Genomic DNA, 16,213 nt, shown 5'->3' on the forward strand with positions numbered 1-16,213 from the left:
CCCCATTTCCTCGTGTTTAATTTCTCCAATGTAGATAAGTGTATTGATCAATATTATAATGTAGCATAGTCATAATATATCCGATTTTATGGATTATTCAATAGGTATCCGTTACTTTTCTTATTGTAGAGACCCTCCCTTAAAATCAATACGTCAAACAGCGTTGGAAAAACACAAGTTTCAATTTGTAATAATTAACCCTAGAGCAAGCTATATTGTTTTCCCAGTAAACAATAACCAATAGGAAATTCCATGGACGACCTCGGTTCAATATTACGTTGTTAGATTCCCGATTTGTGAGGAAATGAAACTCTGTATTTGGCGAAATGCAGTTTCTAACCCAAGACACAAGATATATTTGCACCTGATTTTTCATTTGCACCTTTTCTGCATTTGAAATACCTATACTCAATAAATACCCGATGCTCAATTATTTTCCCAGATTATTATTGTCAACTTTTCAAATACAAAAGAAATCTTTATCACATATGCGTGCACTTTAAACGCTAAAAAACGCAATTACCGGATGCTTTTGACGGAATTTGTTTCCGGGTACAGTGTGGTTTATCTAAATGATAAGCTCTCGCATTTTTGGTGACGTTATTTGTTTACACATAATTCTGTGAGAAGATGAGTAATAAACATTACTTGCAAAGCTTGACGATATCTGTCGTCACAATAACAAAACTAGTCGCAATTTAGGTGTCTGAGTGAGCGATTGCAACCCCTAATTATGGTCGAAGCGATATCAAACACACTCATGAGTCATGGACGAGAAGAAGCAAAGAAGAATCCAATTTTTGCGCAAGATTTCGCCGGTCACTAGGATTTTAGCCATTTTGCGTCAAAGTTTAGTTTGCACACCCGCAAGTGTCTTTGGGACTTTTATTTTCTGAAAAATCTACCCTTTATACATAGTTGACACTTTATAATCAAAAGTTGCTTTGGGTTATGAACTCGTCAAGATTAATTTGTTTAAAGTGCACATGCACATGTTTCCTCCCATCTCAATCCTTTCTAATAAACTTATTATTTTTAGATTAGATGGGAATTGTTATGGGTTTGATATAGGTTTAATTGTGGCAATTATACGCAAGGACGTACTTAATCGTTTTATCGTATCATGTGAGAGAAATTAAATAATCATGTAGGTATTGGTATATTCTGCAATGTCTGCCTGTTTATTGATATGCCTACAAATAATAACAACTATATGTGACAAGTGTTTTGCAATCTATGAGGAAATGAAAACATCTCTCGAAGTGGCCGCCACACCATTCGAAAACAATGCAAATCAAAATTAATCAAATGTTTTGTATATCTTCATATTTTACACTTGCCACTTGTTTAAAATATTCAAATAGAAATATGGTTTTTATTGACATTGATCTCTAACCTCTTGAAATTGAGCAATAAACTTGCTACCAATCGCCTTAATTAGCTCAATGAATGTTTGTAAAGTTTGTTCCGAGGTTTGTTCATTTTAATACAGAATAATTTTAGTGCTGTGACCCTCTGCCATTGTATAGGCAAACTTTAATTTATCAAACTGCGGGAGTTAAATCAAAATGAAACTTCTGAATATTTGGCGAAACCAAAAAACTTATTTCATCATATGACCCATTTTATAAATTATTGACGTTATTTAATCAAGTCATTAGGCGAAATGAGCTGAAAGTGCGTTATTAGTAAATTTTGCCAAATAATAATAAAAGGGAGGCCAGTTAGAATAGGTACTATGCTGTATGAAATGGAAAGAGGAATTGGACTTTTCAAATGGCTCCTGTTTAAAGTTTGCGGTTTTTCTCTCATTACGATGCCATTTACATTTTTACAATCCAACAAATTAATGCCAGCAGCATCTGGATTCGTTTTTTGTATCAATTAGAACGGAAAAAAACGCACATTTATATTTTTGTGATTTAGTCGACTGTAAGGTTTCAAGAAGTCGAATATATTTCTGGCCCACGAGCACATGACCCTACCCTAAATCCGGCTAGTATCAGACATTCGACGTTTTATCTGTGCCGCATACTATTTTTTTACACGCATGACTGTTGATGAAAAGTTACAAATTCGATGGAAGTTAACAATTGAAACGTAGACCATTATGACTGTTATGAGCTTGTCACGCAAAGCGTGTCATAAAATCATTTGATTGGAAGATATAATTTTCAATTTTTTTGCACTTTTTTCCCTAGAGAATGTCGCTGTTAAGTTAGTCTCACTTAAAGTGTGGGAATTGATTGATTAATTTACTGTTTAAGCACACGCTATCTCTCCCTAGAGCTTTTCGATTAGCCTTTCGCCATCGCTGTCGTTAAATATTTGGATCGGATTTTCTAGACCCGCATTAGAGCCTGAAAACAGTCGAAAATTGTGCTGTATTGATCAGGTTGTAAACAGGCCCGTAGCCAGAATGAAGTAGCAGGGGTGGCCGGTATTTTTCTGGGGGGGGGGGGGGCTTAAGAAATTTTTGATAAAGACCCCCTGTAATTTTTGTAAAGGAACCATCCACCAACCATCCACCAACCCGTGGATTTCCAGTGGGGGCAAGACCACGTTCTAGGCGAGGCTCAGCCCCACCTAGCCACCTGAACACCCTCTGGCTACGGGCCTGGTTCTAAAATCGACAAAAATGATACTGTGCGTGGGCACAGTGCGAAATGGCCAAATGCTCTCTTTGTAATTTTTGTATAGAAATAAAACTATAGTAAAATTCGAGGTAAAATTGTGACATCTTTTTCTCGTATTTGTGTGAAAATGAACAGGCCAATTATCAAGCCACAACAGTCCTTTTTATCCCAGTATTGTACTATCTATGAGAAACTTAAAATTGAAATAAGTGCGTCGTCATTAGTAATTCAGGGTTACACTGACTAGAAACAATTATAGTGGTCATGTATCCTTGTCCGATTCGTCTTGTTTTGCATATTGCTAAAATTAATGACTAGCAAGTTACAAAAGAGTAGGTACCTACTGCTCTGTTGTCAAACCTCGTTGGTTTTCAGACGAGCACTTATATATAGTAACTGCTTCCACTGTGGGCATGCATCCGTGGTGTTCCTTCCCCTCAACGATTCAACATGATGAAATGTTAAGTTAGTTCAGTCACGGTTTAACGTGTGCCATCTACTGGTTAAAATATCCCGGTTTGCGACTCGGATACGAAACAAATTTTTTCACAAAAAAGCGTACCCAATTGTCCCTCTCAATTTTTTTTAAAAGCAAACATACAAAACAATAAAATGCACATGGGCCACCAGAAAGTTAACTCTCTGTATAAGCGCTCGTGATATGGAGCGGGTTTTAGCGGAATCGGCGATAGGCAACAACCTTTTAGGCCGGCCGTACACGTTGCGCTGTACAGGTAAACCGAAACGTGTGTGTTATCCCCTTCAGGAAAACCTGCACGTGTCAATCGATCTGCGCAGGCGACTGGAGAAGAATCAAAATTCAATTCTTTTTACCTGCACAATTGTGCTCATCTGAGCATCTGTGTGCGCCTGCACAGGTTTGAGTCAGTTGTAGCGAATACTCCGACTAGAGTCGTGTTGCTGTGTTTACAAATTCTCCGCAGACTTTTCCAAGAAACGTCGATTTTTCATGTATCTATGTACAGTGGAAAAGCACAGCTCAAAAACGGTGCAATACTGTTTAAAAAACGTAGTCTAATGTAAAATTCAATTATTACTAACTGCTATTCTTTTTGCAATACTTATTTTGCGAGCTATTTTGAAAATGTGAGATTTTAGAAACTGCGCAATTCATTTTGAGCTCAATGGCACTGAAAAAAGATACTTGTCCCCTATTGAAAAAGTTCATACCTCGAAAATCGTGCAACATAGGAATTGTACCCACAACACAATTCGAGTATAAGCAGTTGTTATTTCTTGTATTTTTTCGATATTTTCCGAAATAGGTAAAATATATACAAAAAATGAATTGAGCCACTTTTTAAAATTGCACGCTTGCCACGTTGTCATTTTAGAGGTCAACATGTTAACGCAACTTACATTGTCACTATATAACTTCCTATTAATGCATGATTTAGATATTTCTTAACTCAACAGGATATTTTATTTTTAGCGCATTTTTTAAGAATTAAAAAAAATGTGCTATTGTCCGTCCGTCTGGACCCACTTCTGCCGTTTCGAACTACTTCTAGGGGAATGGTCTTAGAGTCCTGGAATTTTTTGCAGTAGGTATCCTACACCTTAAATGTGTGCCAGACGGCCATCAAATTTCGCTGTCTAAAAGGGGGGCCCCTCACCAATTATTTCCTGGGCTCATCGAAATAAATTGGTTTGTACAAACTATAACTTTCCCGTGCGACTCTTTCGATATCAGTGAGGGACGGGACCTGAGGGGGGGGGGGAATTAATGTTATCTCTCAATTGTATTCTAATTAAAGGTCTCGACGAAAGGAATTAATTACTACCAACCATAGCCCTCCTCCTCGACCTCTTATCGTAATCGGGTATATTCCCTTATACCTCAAGAACGGATTGTCGGAAGAGGGTACTCACAAAGCGATTGAGACTTCTGCAAGAAATATATCTATTGGTGATGTCAAAACAAAAGCTATTTCGGTTAAAAAATGCGCTTTATCTGCACAAGACTTGTGCACAATTTATGCTTGTTATATTTATAGGTATCTTTGCTGTACTAGGTATACTGGATACTACTCTATTTATAAGTTAACATTTTTCAATTTAAAACAGTTGTCGAACCATAAATATGTAGCAACATTTCTCATTTTAAATCTTCTTAGATACAGATTCAAGCCTAAAACGAGGCCTAAAATATACAGTTTAATACAATGATATTATAAAATGATGTAAATTAAAATATTCATTTACACTTTACTCAAGACCCAAGAAGTCAAGGCTAAAGTAATTAATTACTATCGTACGTCTTGCTTATAATGAAACAAACTTTAATCACATCCACTTTGGACAAGGTACCTATATCTATATTCTTTTCTTCCACGTGCAAGCAAAATAGAGCAACTATGTTGCACCTGTTGAAATAACAATGCACACTTTAAGTGCAAATGAATTTTTGAAAAACACGTCAAGGGTGTTCAGCGTATAACGATTTTGCTTTATTTTCTTAATATGGATAAATTTAACTACCACTACTGTTTCGATAAACAGACTGCAGACAAAAGCATCGATTTTCAAAATTTAAACATGCAAAATTGACCGATCCGTATTTGGTACACTTGCTTGAAATACTGTGCCTGTACAGTATACGGAGAGAACAGAACACGCCATGTGTAGGTATTAGCACAGATTTAAATATTACATCTGTGGTATTAGGTAGGTACTTACTGATTCAAAGAGAAAGGTAAGACGCGTTTATTAGTCTGTACATGTTCATTTTTCACAATGAACAAAAACTACAATTGTTCAGGTGAGTTGTATGGAATGCTAAACTAAATGGGGACACCACAATTGTTGTTTACAATGTACAAATATTAATATTTTTAAAACATAGGTAGGTTACCAAGTAGGTTGCATTATACATACAGTGTGTAAAGCGATGGGGTATAGGTACAAGAGGGAATTTTTTTTTAAATATTGATTTATGAAAAAAATTTATTCTTCATAATATTTGTTGTTTGCTTTGAAAGTACGAATAACGTTTCGATTGTTTGTCGTTTGATAGCAATACTCTATCTTAATTATAATGTAGAATAACTTTCAATAAAAAAAAATTAATTTTATTATTTTTCCAGATTTCTATAAATATATTTTAGATTATCGAAACGTTATTGGTAATTTCAAAGCAAGCAAAACATATCATGGAGAATAATTTTTTTTCATAAATCAAGATTTTTAAAAAAATTCCCTCTTGTATACCCCATCGCTTTACACACTGTACTATACCTACCGGAAAAGTATTTTCTCTGCAGCTCCCACCTCAGTGCTTCTCAAAATATATGAAAATCTTTCTGTCAAATTCCATGTTGTACCAACGTTGTGTAATCAATGCAAGACTATATACAGTGAGTTTTTTTTAAATGCGAACATAGGAGTTTGCATGCAATGTAATTTCCCTATGTTCGATTTTTAAAAAAACACATCAATCTATGAGATGTGGCCATGTGCGCGGTTCACATTCCCAAATCGCGCAACTTGTGTGACTATGAACAGCAACTCATAGTCTTTATGATGAAGAGCACTCGGTAAGATTCTTTTAATTAAGCCATGTGAGGCCATAGCAACTTTAGGATACATTTTTCTTAAACTTACGATAACTTGACTTCACATGGCACGCGCTGACATCACAATTCATTGTGAACCAACCTTCAATTATTTGTAGGTCATGTGCACCTGGTATTCTACTAATTTGATCTATTCAATAGTAATACATAAATGAAGAAAATAAGAAAATATATAACGCAAACAATTACAATAAATGTTCGAAGTGTCCTCCTTGACATTCTAAGCAATAACCTAACCGATTTCGTAATTAAATTGGACGACGGTATTTTTAAAAATATGACAGCTGTCAATTATATCTACTCGAGTATCTACTACTCATTTGAACTACTCAATAGATTGATGTGTTTTTTTTTAAAATCGAACATAGGGAAATTACATTGCATGCAAACTCCTATGTTCGCATTTAAAAAAAATTCACTGTATGTAACTGCGAGTGCTTCGATACTCGATAGCGACAACAGTATGGAAAAACTGAAAATATTGGATCAGACTCCTTCAATTTTTTCTTTGTACACATTTTCAGAAACCTTCCCTATTATTTTTCCATATCGACTCAACTCACCACATTGATAGCTTGTATTTTGGAATTTTGCAATTTTGGTCAACTAATCTCTAAACTTTGCCTTGCAGTGTGTAATTTTGTAGTTTGTATATGTAAATTGGGATTAAAAAAGGTGCCGTAGTATCTACGTACTTAAATATGCTATCACTAAAAGACAAAAGGGAGTTACCAAATGATCTTTGTCTGGACTTCGGTTTCGACTTACAGTTACGTAATAAATGATGTCGATTACTGAAAATGTATGATGATACTGAAATGTGTAAGTATAGATGTAAGAGTTAATATACTGAACTTGATGAAAATTTGTCGGCAAGATTCATATGTGCTACTACCGGCAATACTATCCTTTTTTGAGTTAAAAATACTCTCTTCGCTGGGCTGGACGATCCCCAGACAATAATGCCCAAATACCGTATGAAAGTCTGGAATGTATTTGAGTAATAAGTAGGTAATTAAGTAATATGTCCACGTGTGCTCGATGCTTATTAGTTTATTGCGTATTAGGCAGTAGGTGTTCAACTTCTTTACAAGGTTTTCAATACGTTCAGTCCTGACCTGTCGGTATTGGTGAATAAATATCGACATGATATCCCTTTGCTAAAACATACGTGGTTATGGGCGATGACATCTATGCAAACGATCGGGCGGATAATTCAAAAACGAAACTCAACTGTTTTTCCCTAAATTAGTGTCAAATACTTCTATTTTTTTAAAAGCAAAGATATAATGTCTATTAAAAGGAACACTCTATATGTTCTTAGTTATTTTTCTACAATTCCCAGACTATTATAATATACTCCTCAGATAATTTTTAAAAACTGTTTTATACTTAAGGGCTTGGATTTGGTCAGGATAAGCCGTTCCCTTTGGTTTGGAAACTTTCAACTTTGCAAAGAGTTTAACCCATTTGCTGAGAAACTGAAGTTACTTTTTTTTAGTTTGAAGCTCCATTAAATTCTGTTCCAGCTATTTTAATGTATTTTGTTTTGCCAAATTCCAAGGAACAGTCAAAAGTGTCTTCTTTACTCTATTTGCTCCTTGTCTAATTATCGACTGCTAAAATAAAACCAAAAATAATCTGAATCTATTTCGAGTTTTAAGCTTGGAAACAGAGGTCTGAAATTGCAAGTAGGTATATTCCTCGATAATATTACCTAATTTAGAATTGTGTATTATCCACAAATTCGTTACGTACCTATATATTTTAAATTTTTGTTAATGAATTTACTTAACCTTAGATTGTTAGAGTATGCGAAACTTATGCTGTTAATGCTTATGAGAATCTAACAATTTTTAATTTGTGTGCACGCTTGCCGGAATTTTTAACATTTCTTTTCTTTCTCAAATTTGAATTTGAATCCTTGTTCGTTTCTGCCTTCTAGTTACTGTTACTGTGAGGGTCACCAAATATTCAAGATTGATTAGTTCTTATTATCGATTACTTTCAACCGCGATTTTATAGCCACAATTGTTTAACAATTACCGCAATCGCTATCACAATAAACATCACTAATTGTGGGACTCTAAGCCTAAAGGTAAAGGAATAAAAGCTATTGTAAAGATACATTTCCCAAATATGATATTTTAACTCTCCCTTGTGTACCTATACATATTAAATTGCATATTATGGGCACCTAGTTCACTGTAATGAAACTCATATGAATTACTTAACATGATGTTCATCAGTACCAGACTACGTGATAATCAGTAATCTAGCTTTAAAACGGATACATTGTAACAATTATTACGTACCGCATAAAGTTTTATAACCAAAGTACCTACCGTTAAATTTTAGAACATTGCCTACGAGTAAATTAATAAATACTGTGGCTAGTCAGTTAAAGATTAACTCTTTTTAGTCTTTTGAGAAGTTTTTACTTGTCGATTGTTGTTCTAATATACCTACTGTGATATTTTGTTTTATTTTACTTAAGTGTATTTTTAACTTGACTCATTATTTTATTAACATGTGTAAAATTCACTGTTTGTATATTTCGAGGTATATTTACTATGCACTGTGACCACTCCCCAGTATTGATAACAATAATAACATATTACCTATTCAAAAGTTCTATACCTACATTGAAAAACAACCTTCATTAGATACCTAACAATAGAACTGACTGGTCATTATTTCACTATTTATAGAACAATTGAATAGCCAAATTTCACTAAACCGACCATTAAAAACTGAACAGGACATAGAAACGGCAGTAATCAAACAAAATGCCGCTGGGTGTATAACACCTAAGAAAAGATGACATGTCTCCTACAATCGAGCAGAAACTTGTGGAAAAAAGCCCAACGAAGTGCACATCAAGAGATTGCTGCCCTAAGACAGAACTCAGATAAGCCTAAACCTCGGCCTAGAGCTAGACTTACAAATTAGAACAAACTGCACCCTACATTAAGGACTTTCCTTTAAACGTGTGATCCTCTACAGCTACACTTTACTGGAATTATTTTTTACTTTCTGTGGTACCTACCCTGCTAGACAGATATCCTACACCAGTTTGATGTCGAACACCAAAAACAATGACAAATAAAATTAAAATACATACATACATCTTGAAATTTCTGTAGATATAAATATATGGGCACCAATCTATGTATATAAAATTATGCTGTGACTAGCACAGATGCCATCCGCGCATCTGCGCATGCGCTATTTTGCCCAAAAGCTTTTCAGCTTCTTCTTTTGTCTATAAGATTATGTGTACCACCGTGTAGCCGGAAATGGGAATAAACGCAGACTGACAGACCGACCGATATCATCGAGATTTTGTTTGATTCAAATTTCTGATGCTTTAAAACGTGAATTACCGGCAAAAAAATGGGGAGTAATTTTTGGCCCCAAAGCAATAATAGCTATATATAAAAACACATCTTTCTTTTCAGAAGGAACCGATTAGAAATCGATGTACTCCTGTACCGCATCAAATACGTTTTCAACAAAAATTCTTTTAACTTTTGCTCGAAAAGACTTGAGATTGTTCATGCCAGATGGTCATTTATTTATAATCCTGCAAAAATTTGGCTATATAAAAGATTTGCTAAATATTGTATTAAGAATTTACATGGAGCTGATGACTAATATATCGTTTCTTTTCAGTTGGCTGCTCCCTCTTTTTTATCATGGATTTAAAAAAGACTTAGAAGTTAAGGATCTCTACAATGTAAACCAATGTGATATATCGGAAAAATTAGGAGATACAATGGAAAGGTAAGACCATCTAAAAATTTTAGTGTAACTTTAACTTTGAATTGCAGACATTGGGAAGAAGAATGCTTAAGGGCAAAAAAGACAAGCAAAAAACCGGAATTTATACGAGTTATTAGAAATATGTTTATTAAACCGTATTCGTTATATGGAATAGAACTATTTTTGCAATGCATCGTTTTAAAGTAAGTGTTTCTTTACAGTTATTATGATACGAACATTGCTTTTGTAGAATGGGGCAGCCATTAGTATTAGCAGAATTGATTAAATATTTCGAACCGTCCAGAACTATGGAACTTTACGAGGGTTGGATATGGGCCTTAGGTGTAATTGGTATATCATTTATCAATGTTATAATAATACATCATGCATCACTCGGTCAAGCTCGGATTGGGATGCAGTGCAGAATTGCTACCTGTTCTTTAATTTACAGAAAGGTATAGTACCACAAATCAGATTTTCACTTTGCTAAGAAATGGTTGCAGGTACTTCGCTTAAATAAAGCATCAACTTCCAATACGGCCGCGGGACAAGTGGTCAATTTGTTATCTAACGATGTTCTTAGGTTCGACCTTGTGCCTTTATTTTTGCACTACATTTGGTTAATGCCCCTGCAAACGGTAGTTGCAGGTGTTATTATGTACAACAGTATTGGATATGCGGCCTTTGCTGGAATTGCAGCTCTTACCATACAAGCAGTGCCTTTACAAGGTTTTGGAACACCATTTCATTTCACTGTTTCAATACTAACTATCACGTTTTCTAGGATATTTATCTTATTTACAAGGTAAACTTAGGCTTAAAATTGCAAACCGTACTGACCACAGAGTTCAACTTATGAGTGAAATCACTGCCGGTATACAAGTCATCAAGATGTACGCTTGGGAAAAACCATTTGAGGAGTTGGTTAAAATTGCTCGAAAGTATGTTGGAAATGTTCGTTGGTGACATTGAAATTTGAATTGATTTTTTATCTCGCACATTATAGGTTGGAAATTGACGTTGTAGCTATAACGTCCTACATCCGTGGTTTTTTAGTAGCGCTAATGGTTTACACAGAGCGTTTCACACTGTTCTTAACTATTATAACGTATGTCCTTCTCGGAAACAGGCTCACCGGCGATAAAGTTTTCTCAATGGCTCAGTTTTTCAACACTATCCAGCTATATATGGCAATATTCTATCCGTTAGCAGTATCATTTTTTGCTGAGGCAAAAGTGTCAGTAGGAAGAGTTGAGGTAAGAGCAATTCAGCTTTAGTAGATACCATAAATTTTATTTGCAGCAATTTCTTTTGCAAGAAGAAATACACATAAGCCAGGTATCAAATCAGTCAGTTAATTCTGAAGCATCCACCAAGACTGGCCTGATCAAGATTAATCGGGCCAAAGCGAGTTGGATACCGAATCCAATAGTTGACACTCTGACCAACATAAATTTGAATATCACACCCGGAACCTTGTGTGCTGTTGTTGGACAAGTGGGCGCCGGAAAAAGTTCCCTGTTGAACTTAATTTTGAGAGAACTTCCAATTAACAGCGGATCTTTAGAAGTTCATGGAAATGTATCATATGCTTCACAGGAGCCTTGGCTTTTTGTGTCAACTGTTCGCAATAATATTCTTTTCGGATTGCCCTATGTAAGAACTAAGTACAAAAGCATCGTTGATGTCTGCGCATTAAAGAGAGATTTTGAGTTATTACAAAACGGCGATCGGACTTTAGTAGGAGAAAGAGGAGTGTCGTTAAGTGGAGGTCAACGAGCGCGCATTAATTTGGCCCGGTCAGTTTACAGAGAGGCAGATATTTACTTATTTGATGATCCTTTATCTGCCGTTGATGCTCATGTTGGAAAGCATCTTTTTGAGCAATGCATCGTAAAGTACTTAAAAGACAAAACAAGAATCTTAGTAACTCATCAATTGCAATTTCTGAAACATGCCGATACTATAGTGATAATGAGCAATGTATGTATTTCACCCACATTTTTTTGTGCAATAATTTAAAAATTTCAGGGACAAATAGAGAAAGTTGGAACTTACGATGAATTAATAAACCATGAATTGGCGCACTTGCAATTTGAAACACCAGAGGAACCAGAAAAGATTGACAGTCCCTTATCGACTTCTTTGGTCCGGCATTTGAGACGAGAGGTACCTACGTATTCTTTGAGAAATCTTGTTAAGCGTTTTTTCTTAGAGCACAGTTGACGAAGACGAAGAAAATGAACCTCAGGAAACACAAGAGTTAGTGGAAAAAGGTGCTATATCCTCTTCATTATATATGGCATATATACGAGAAGGAGGGCCTATAGTGTTGTTACTGTTTTTCTTGTTTTTATTAATCATAGCTCAGGTAGCTTGTAATGGCTCTGATATTTGGTTAACAAACTGGTAAGTTTATTGAGAACAATTGACTTTTTATCTGCATGTTACTTCTATATTTATAACAAAATAAAAGAAATGAAGTGACCGCATCTGCGGTTATCTTTAGGCACAAGAAGCTATGGAGGTCATTTGCGATTAATGCGATTTAAACTAATCAAGCGCCATACGCAAATGAATTTGCCCGTGGAAATTCAATTTTGCTTTTTCGTTCACTAAGCACGCGTTTTCTTATAAACATGTTATGCCGGAATTAGACGCTTTTATTAGGAATTTGTGGCATAAATAAAGATTTTGACCCTTCTTGGGGATAATTTGGCTGTCATTCGGGACCAAAACAACATTTGGCATATTCATTTTATCACTGCACTTGCAAAAAAAATTACTTGTGGCATTAAAGGTAGTGGAACATTTTTTTAAAATTGTAATACACTAAAAAGAAATAATTTCCTTCAAACATAGAGGAAAAAATACTTCTCATGGAAAATTAAAGGCAAAATTTCATTTACCCAAAGAATACATGAAGATAAAGCGAAATATCGCCTGATTTAAATTGCAAAATTATGTGTGTTGATTTGAATGCCATAGTGGCGTAAAATATGCTAAAAAATGTTGAAATATGCATCTATTTGCACTTTAAATATTTACTTTAAAATTCATAATGAGAATGAATATGAATTAAGATCGTTAGGCCAAATTATCAGAAAATGAACTATTGTAGTGTGCGTCGCGCCTCACGAAACTCATCATGCTTCATGATTACACTGTGCGTTTAATGCGAAAAATGTGAAAATGCATTTCTTGCAAAAGTTACACATGGAATTGTAGAATCAAAGAAATTCTGCTATATTGTATGCAAGCTTTTCCATGTTTTTAATTGTCAAAATTAAATTTTTGCTGGCGCTATCTTTAGATCGTCAAAAGATTTAAGAAATTAATGCAATGAGCATTCTTGACATTGAAATGTTGACCTTGCTTGTACAAAATTTAGGGCCAAAATAGGTGCATAAGTATGAACCCTTAGGTATAAGTATAACCAATTTGAGTTCATTGGGTTAAATTACTTTGAAGGAGGAAAGTGGAGGTTGAAGCATGAACTTTTTGCAGAATTGGTGCTTGAAGAGTCTTCAGAATAACAGCTCCATTAAGTATATTGCCAGAAACGGTGTATGAGCTGTTTTTACGGCTCTTATGTATAGCAAGGCTGGGTCCTTAGTCGTTCCCTTTGGCAGCTATTTAGCTGTGCTCGAAATCTGGAGTAGGGTCTCAGCGTGAAGTGATTAGAAAAAATCTTTTACCAAACACATTATTAAAGGAGTGTGTCACTTCATAAACAATGGCTACAGCGCTTGCGAGGCGTAGGCAATTGGCATTTCGTGACCGTAAATTTCGTGGCTGAGTGCTGCACCTATCTCTGTAGCGCTAGAATCGGTTGTTAGGATTACTTGTTTTGATGGGTCAGACGGAATTAGCACCTTATAGTCACTACACAACTCTGACTTGAGACTTAGAAACGAGGCTCAACAGCAGCTCACCAAAAGAATCGTTCACCTGTCCCGTAAACGGCGTAACGGGTAGGACTTTATATAGAAATTCAATTATGAATTTTGCATAGTAAGTGATTAAGCCAAAGACTTGTCTTAATCCACCCACATTTCTTGGTCGAGGCATCTGAAAAACTCCTTTAATCTTTGCCTGGCACTTTACCTTTAGGATTTTATGAAGTGATTTGCGTATGAGCGGGATGAAACGGGCCTATAGTCTGAAGAGGAAAGAGGCCAAGTTTTTGAAATCAGGTTCGGAGAGCAATTTTATTGTCCAACCTCCGAACGATGCCATATTCATTGTCGGATGGACTATCCTCTTCCATTTGAGGGTGTTGGAATGTCAAAGGACTTGTTTTCGATATGTGTAGCCTACCTTTGTAACCTTAACCGACTTTTTCGCAGGAGGTGCACTTCAAGGAATCATAACTTAATTCTGCAATTACATATGATCTATGATTTGGTCGACATAGACCATTGATGCCCAATGAACTGGAAACGTTGACCCTTATCGGACCGGACTGACGAATACTACCACGTGATTCAAAATGCTTGTGACGCTGACGGTTTTCTGGCCTATGACCTTTCTTGTTTGTTTCTGCAATTAGATCCGATGGAATTTTGGGTTCTTTGTTGTTTTATTATTATAATTTCTTAAGGCTATCGATTTTGACTGAAACTAGTCATCATCAGGCCGTGCGCCATTGACGTAAGCATACAAAATGTGTATGGTGAATGTATCGTAACAGTGATAATTCTAGTCCTTAACTTTTGATTGAGAAGTCTGATCGAAAAAGTACGAATTGTTTTGGATGTGTTTTCCCGAGAAATTTTGGTGCAGTCGATTTTTGGTAAAAAAGGAAGGTTATACACTGCCTTTTTTTGAACCCCGAAAAAAAAATTGTCTCAGATCGACCCGGAAAAAAATTTTCTTATAGAATGTGGCCTGTAGAATCCATAATTTCAAACAGTTCCAAGATTGGGCTACTAGTTCAAAAGTTACAGCCCTTTGAATTTTTTTTCGAAATTGGTTTCTAGTCTATAACTTTTGATTGAGAAGTCTGATCGAAAAAGTACGAATTGTTTTAGATTCTACGCACCAAAATTAATAAGAAAAAGTGTTTTCCCGAGAAATTTTGGTGCAGTCGATTTTTGGTAAAAAAGGAAGGTTATACACTGCCTTTTTTTGAGGCCCCGAAAAAAAAATTGTCTCAGATCGACCCGGAAAAAAAATTTTCTTATAGAATGTGGCCTGTAGAATCCATAATTTCAAACAGTTCCAAGATTGGGCTACTAGTTCAAAAGTTACAGCCCTTTGAATTTTCTTTCGAAATTGGTTTCTAGTCTATAACTTTTGATTGAGAAGTCTGATCGAAAAAGTACGAATTGTTTTGGATTCTACGCACCAAAATTAATAAAAAAAAGTGTTTTCCCGAGAAATTTTGGTGTAGTCGATTTTTGGTAAAAAAGGAAGGTTATACACTGCCTTTTTTTGAGCCCCGAAAAAAAAATTGTCTCAGATCGACCCGGAAAAAAATTTTCTTATAGAATGTGGCCTGTAGAATCCATAATTTCAAACAGTTTCAAGATTGGGCTACTAGTTCAAAAGTTACAGCCCTTTGAATTTTCTTTCGAAATTGGTTTCTAGTCAGGGGCGGGCCAGGTGGAATTGCATAGGTTACGGGCCATTAAAGTGTTAGTGTAGTATTGAAGGTGGCGGGGGGTAGCTCTGCGGTGCACCACAAAAACATTTTTTGCTTCATTTTAAGGTACTCCTTTTTCGGAAATCAATTACAATACAGTTTTTTTTTAAATTGCAGCTGATAATAAAAAGTAACAAAATATACAATCCAAACGAGGCGCGTCGCCTAATTTTTTAACAACCTAACATCAACCCCAATTAGAGAAACGTGTTAATAATTTATTAATAGTGCAAGAAACTAAATACAGCACATACTTATAAATTTCCAACGGGCCATTATGACGTATAGGCCAGGTGGCCATCGCCACCCGCCCCCCCGGGCCAGTCCGCCCCTTGATAATTTGAATGAACGAAGGACGGGGCTTCAACTGTTCACTTAAAGCGAAACTGAAACATTTACGAATCTTTGAAACCCCATTATGCCCATTATGTGCTTGAGTTGTCACAAATGTTGCCTAATTTATAAAAGTATAGGACAGTAATTGTTTTAAAATCTGTACTTATAGTACCTAATAGTAGGAATGGTAAAGCAGTAAATCTCCCCACCAACCAATTTCATCGTACCTAATA

General features: G+C 35.5%; 1 protein-coding gene across 1 annotated transcript in view; it reads left to right on the forward strand.

Moving 5' to 3' along the window:
• The window catches only part of LOC116171657 (probable multidrug resistance-associated protein lethal(2)03659), a 29,398-nt gene that overhangs the window by 9,023 nt on the left and 4,162 nt on the right, over positions 1–16,213 (forward strand). The window contains exons 2-10 of the mRNA XM_031488623.1: positions 9,908–10,018; positions 10,066–10,200; positions 10,248–10,452; positions 10,501–10,726; positions 10,782–10,938; positions 11,004–11,253; positions 11,300–11,980; positions 12,029–12,166; positions 12,213–12,406. Of these exons, the coding sequence (XP_031344483.1) occupies positions 9,908–10,018; positions 10,066–10,200; positions 10,248–10,452; positions 10,501–10,726; positions 10,782–10,938; positions 11,004–11,253; positions 11,300–11,980; positions 12,029–12,166; positions 12,213–12,406 (2,097 nt within the window). The remainder of the gene's footprint in view (positions 1–9,907; positions 10,019–10,065; positions 10,201–10,247; positions 10,453–10,500; positions 10,727–10,781; positions 10,939–11,003; positions 11,254–11,299; positions 11,981–12,028; positions 12,167–12,212; positions 12,407–16,213) is intronic.

This window comes from Photinus pyralis, unplaced genomic scaffold (genome assembly GCF_008802855.1).
Source record: "Photinus pyralis isolate 1611_PpyrPB1 unplaced genomic scaffold, Ppyr1.3 Ppyr1.4_LG5, whole genome shotgun sequence".
In the NCBI taxonomy this organism is placed as follows: Eukaryota; Metazoa; Arthropoda; class Insecta; order Coleoptera; family Lampyridae; genus Photinus; species Photinus pyralis.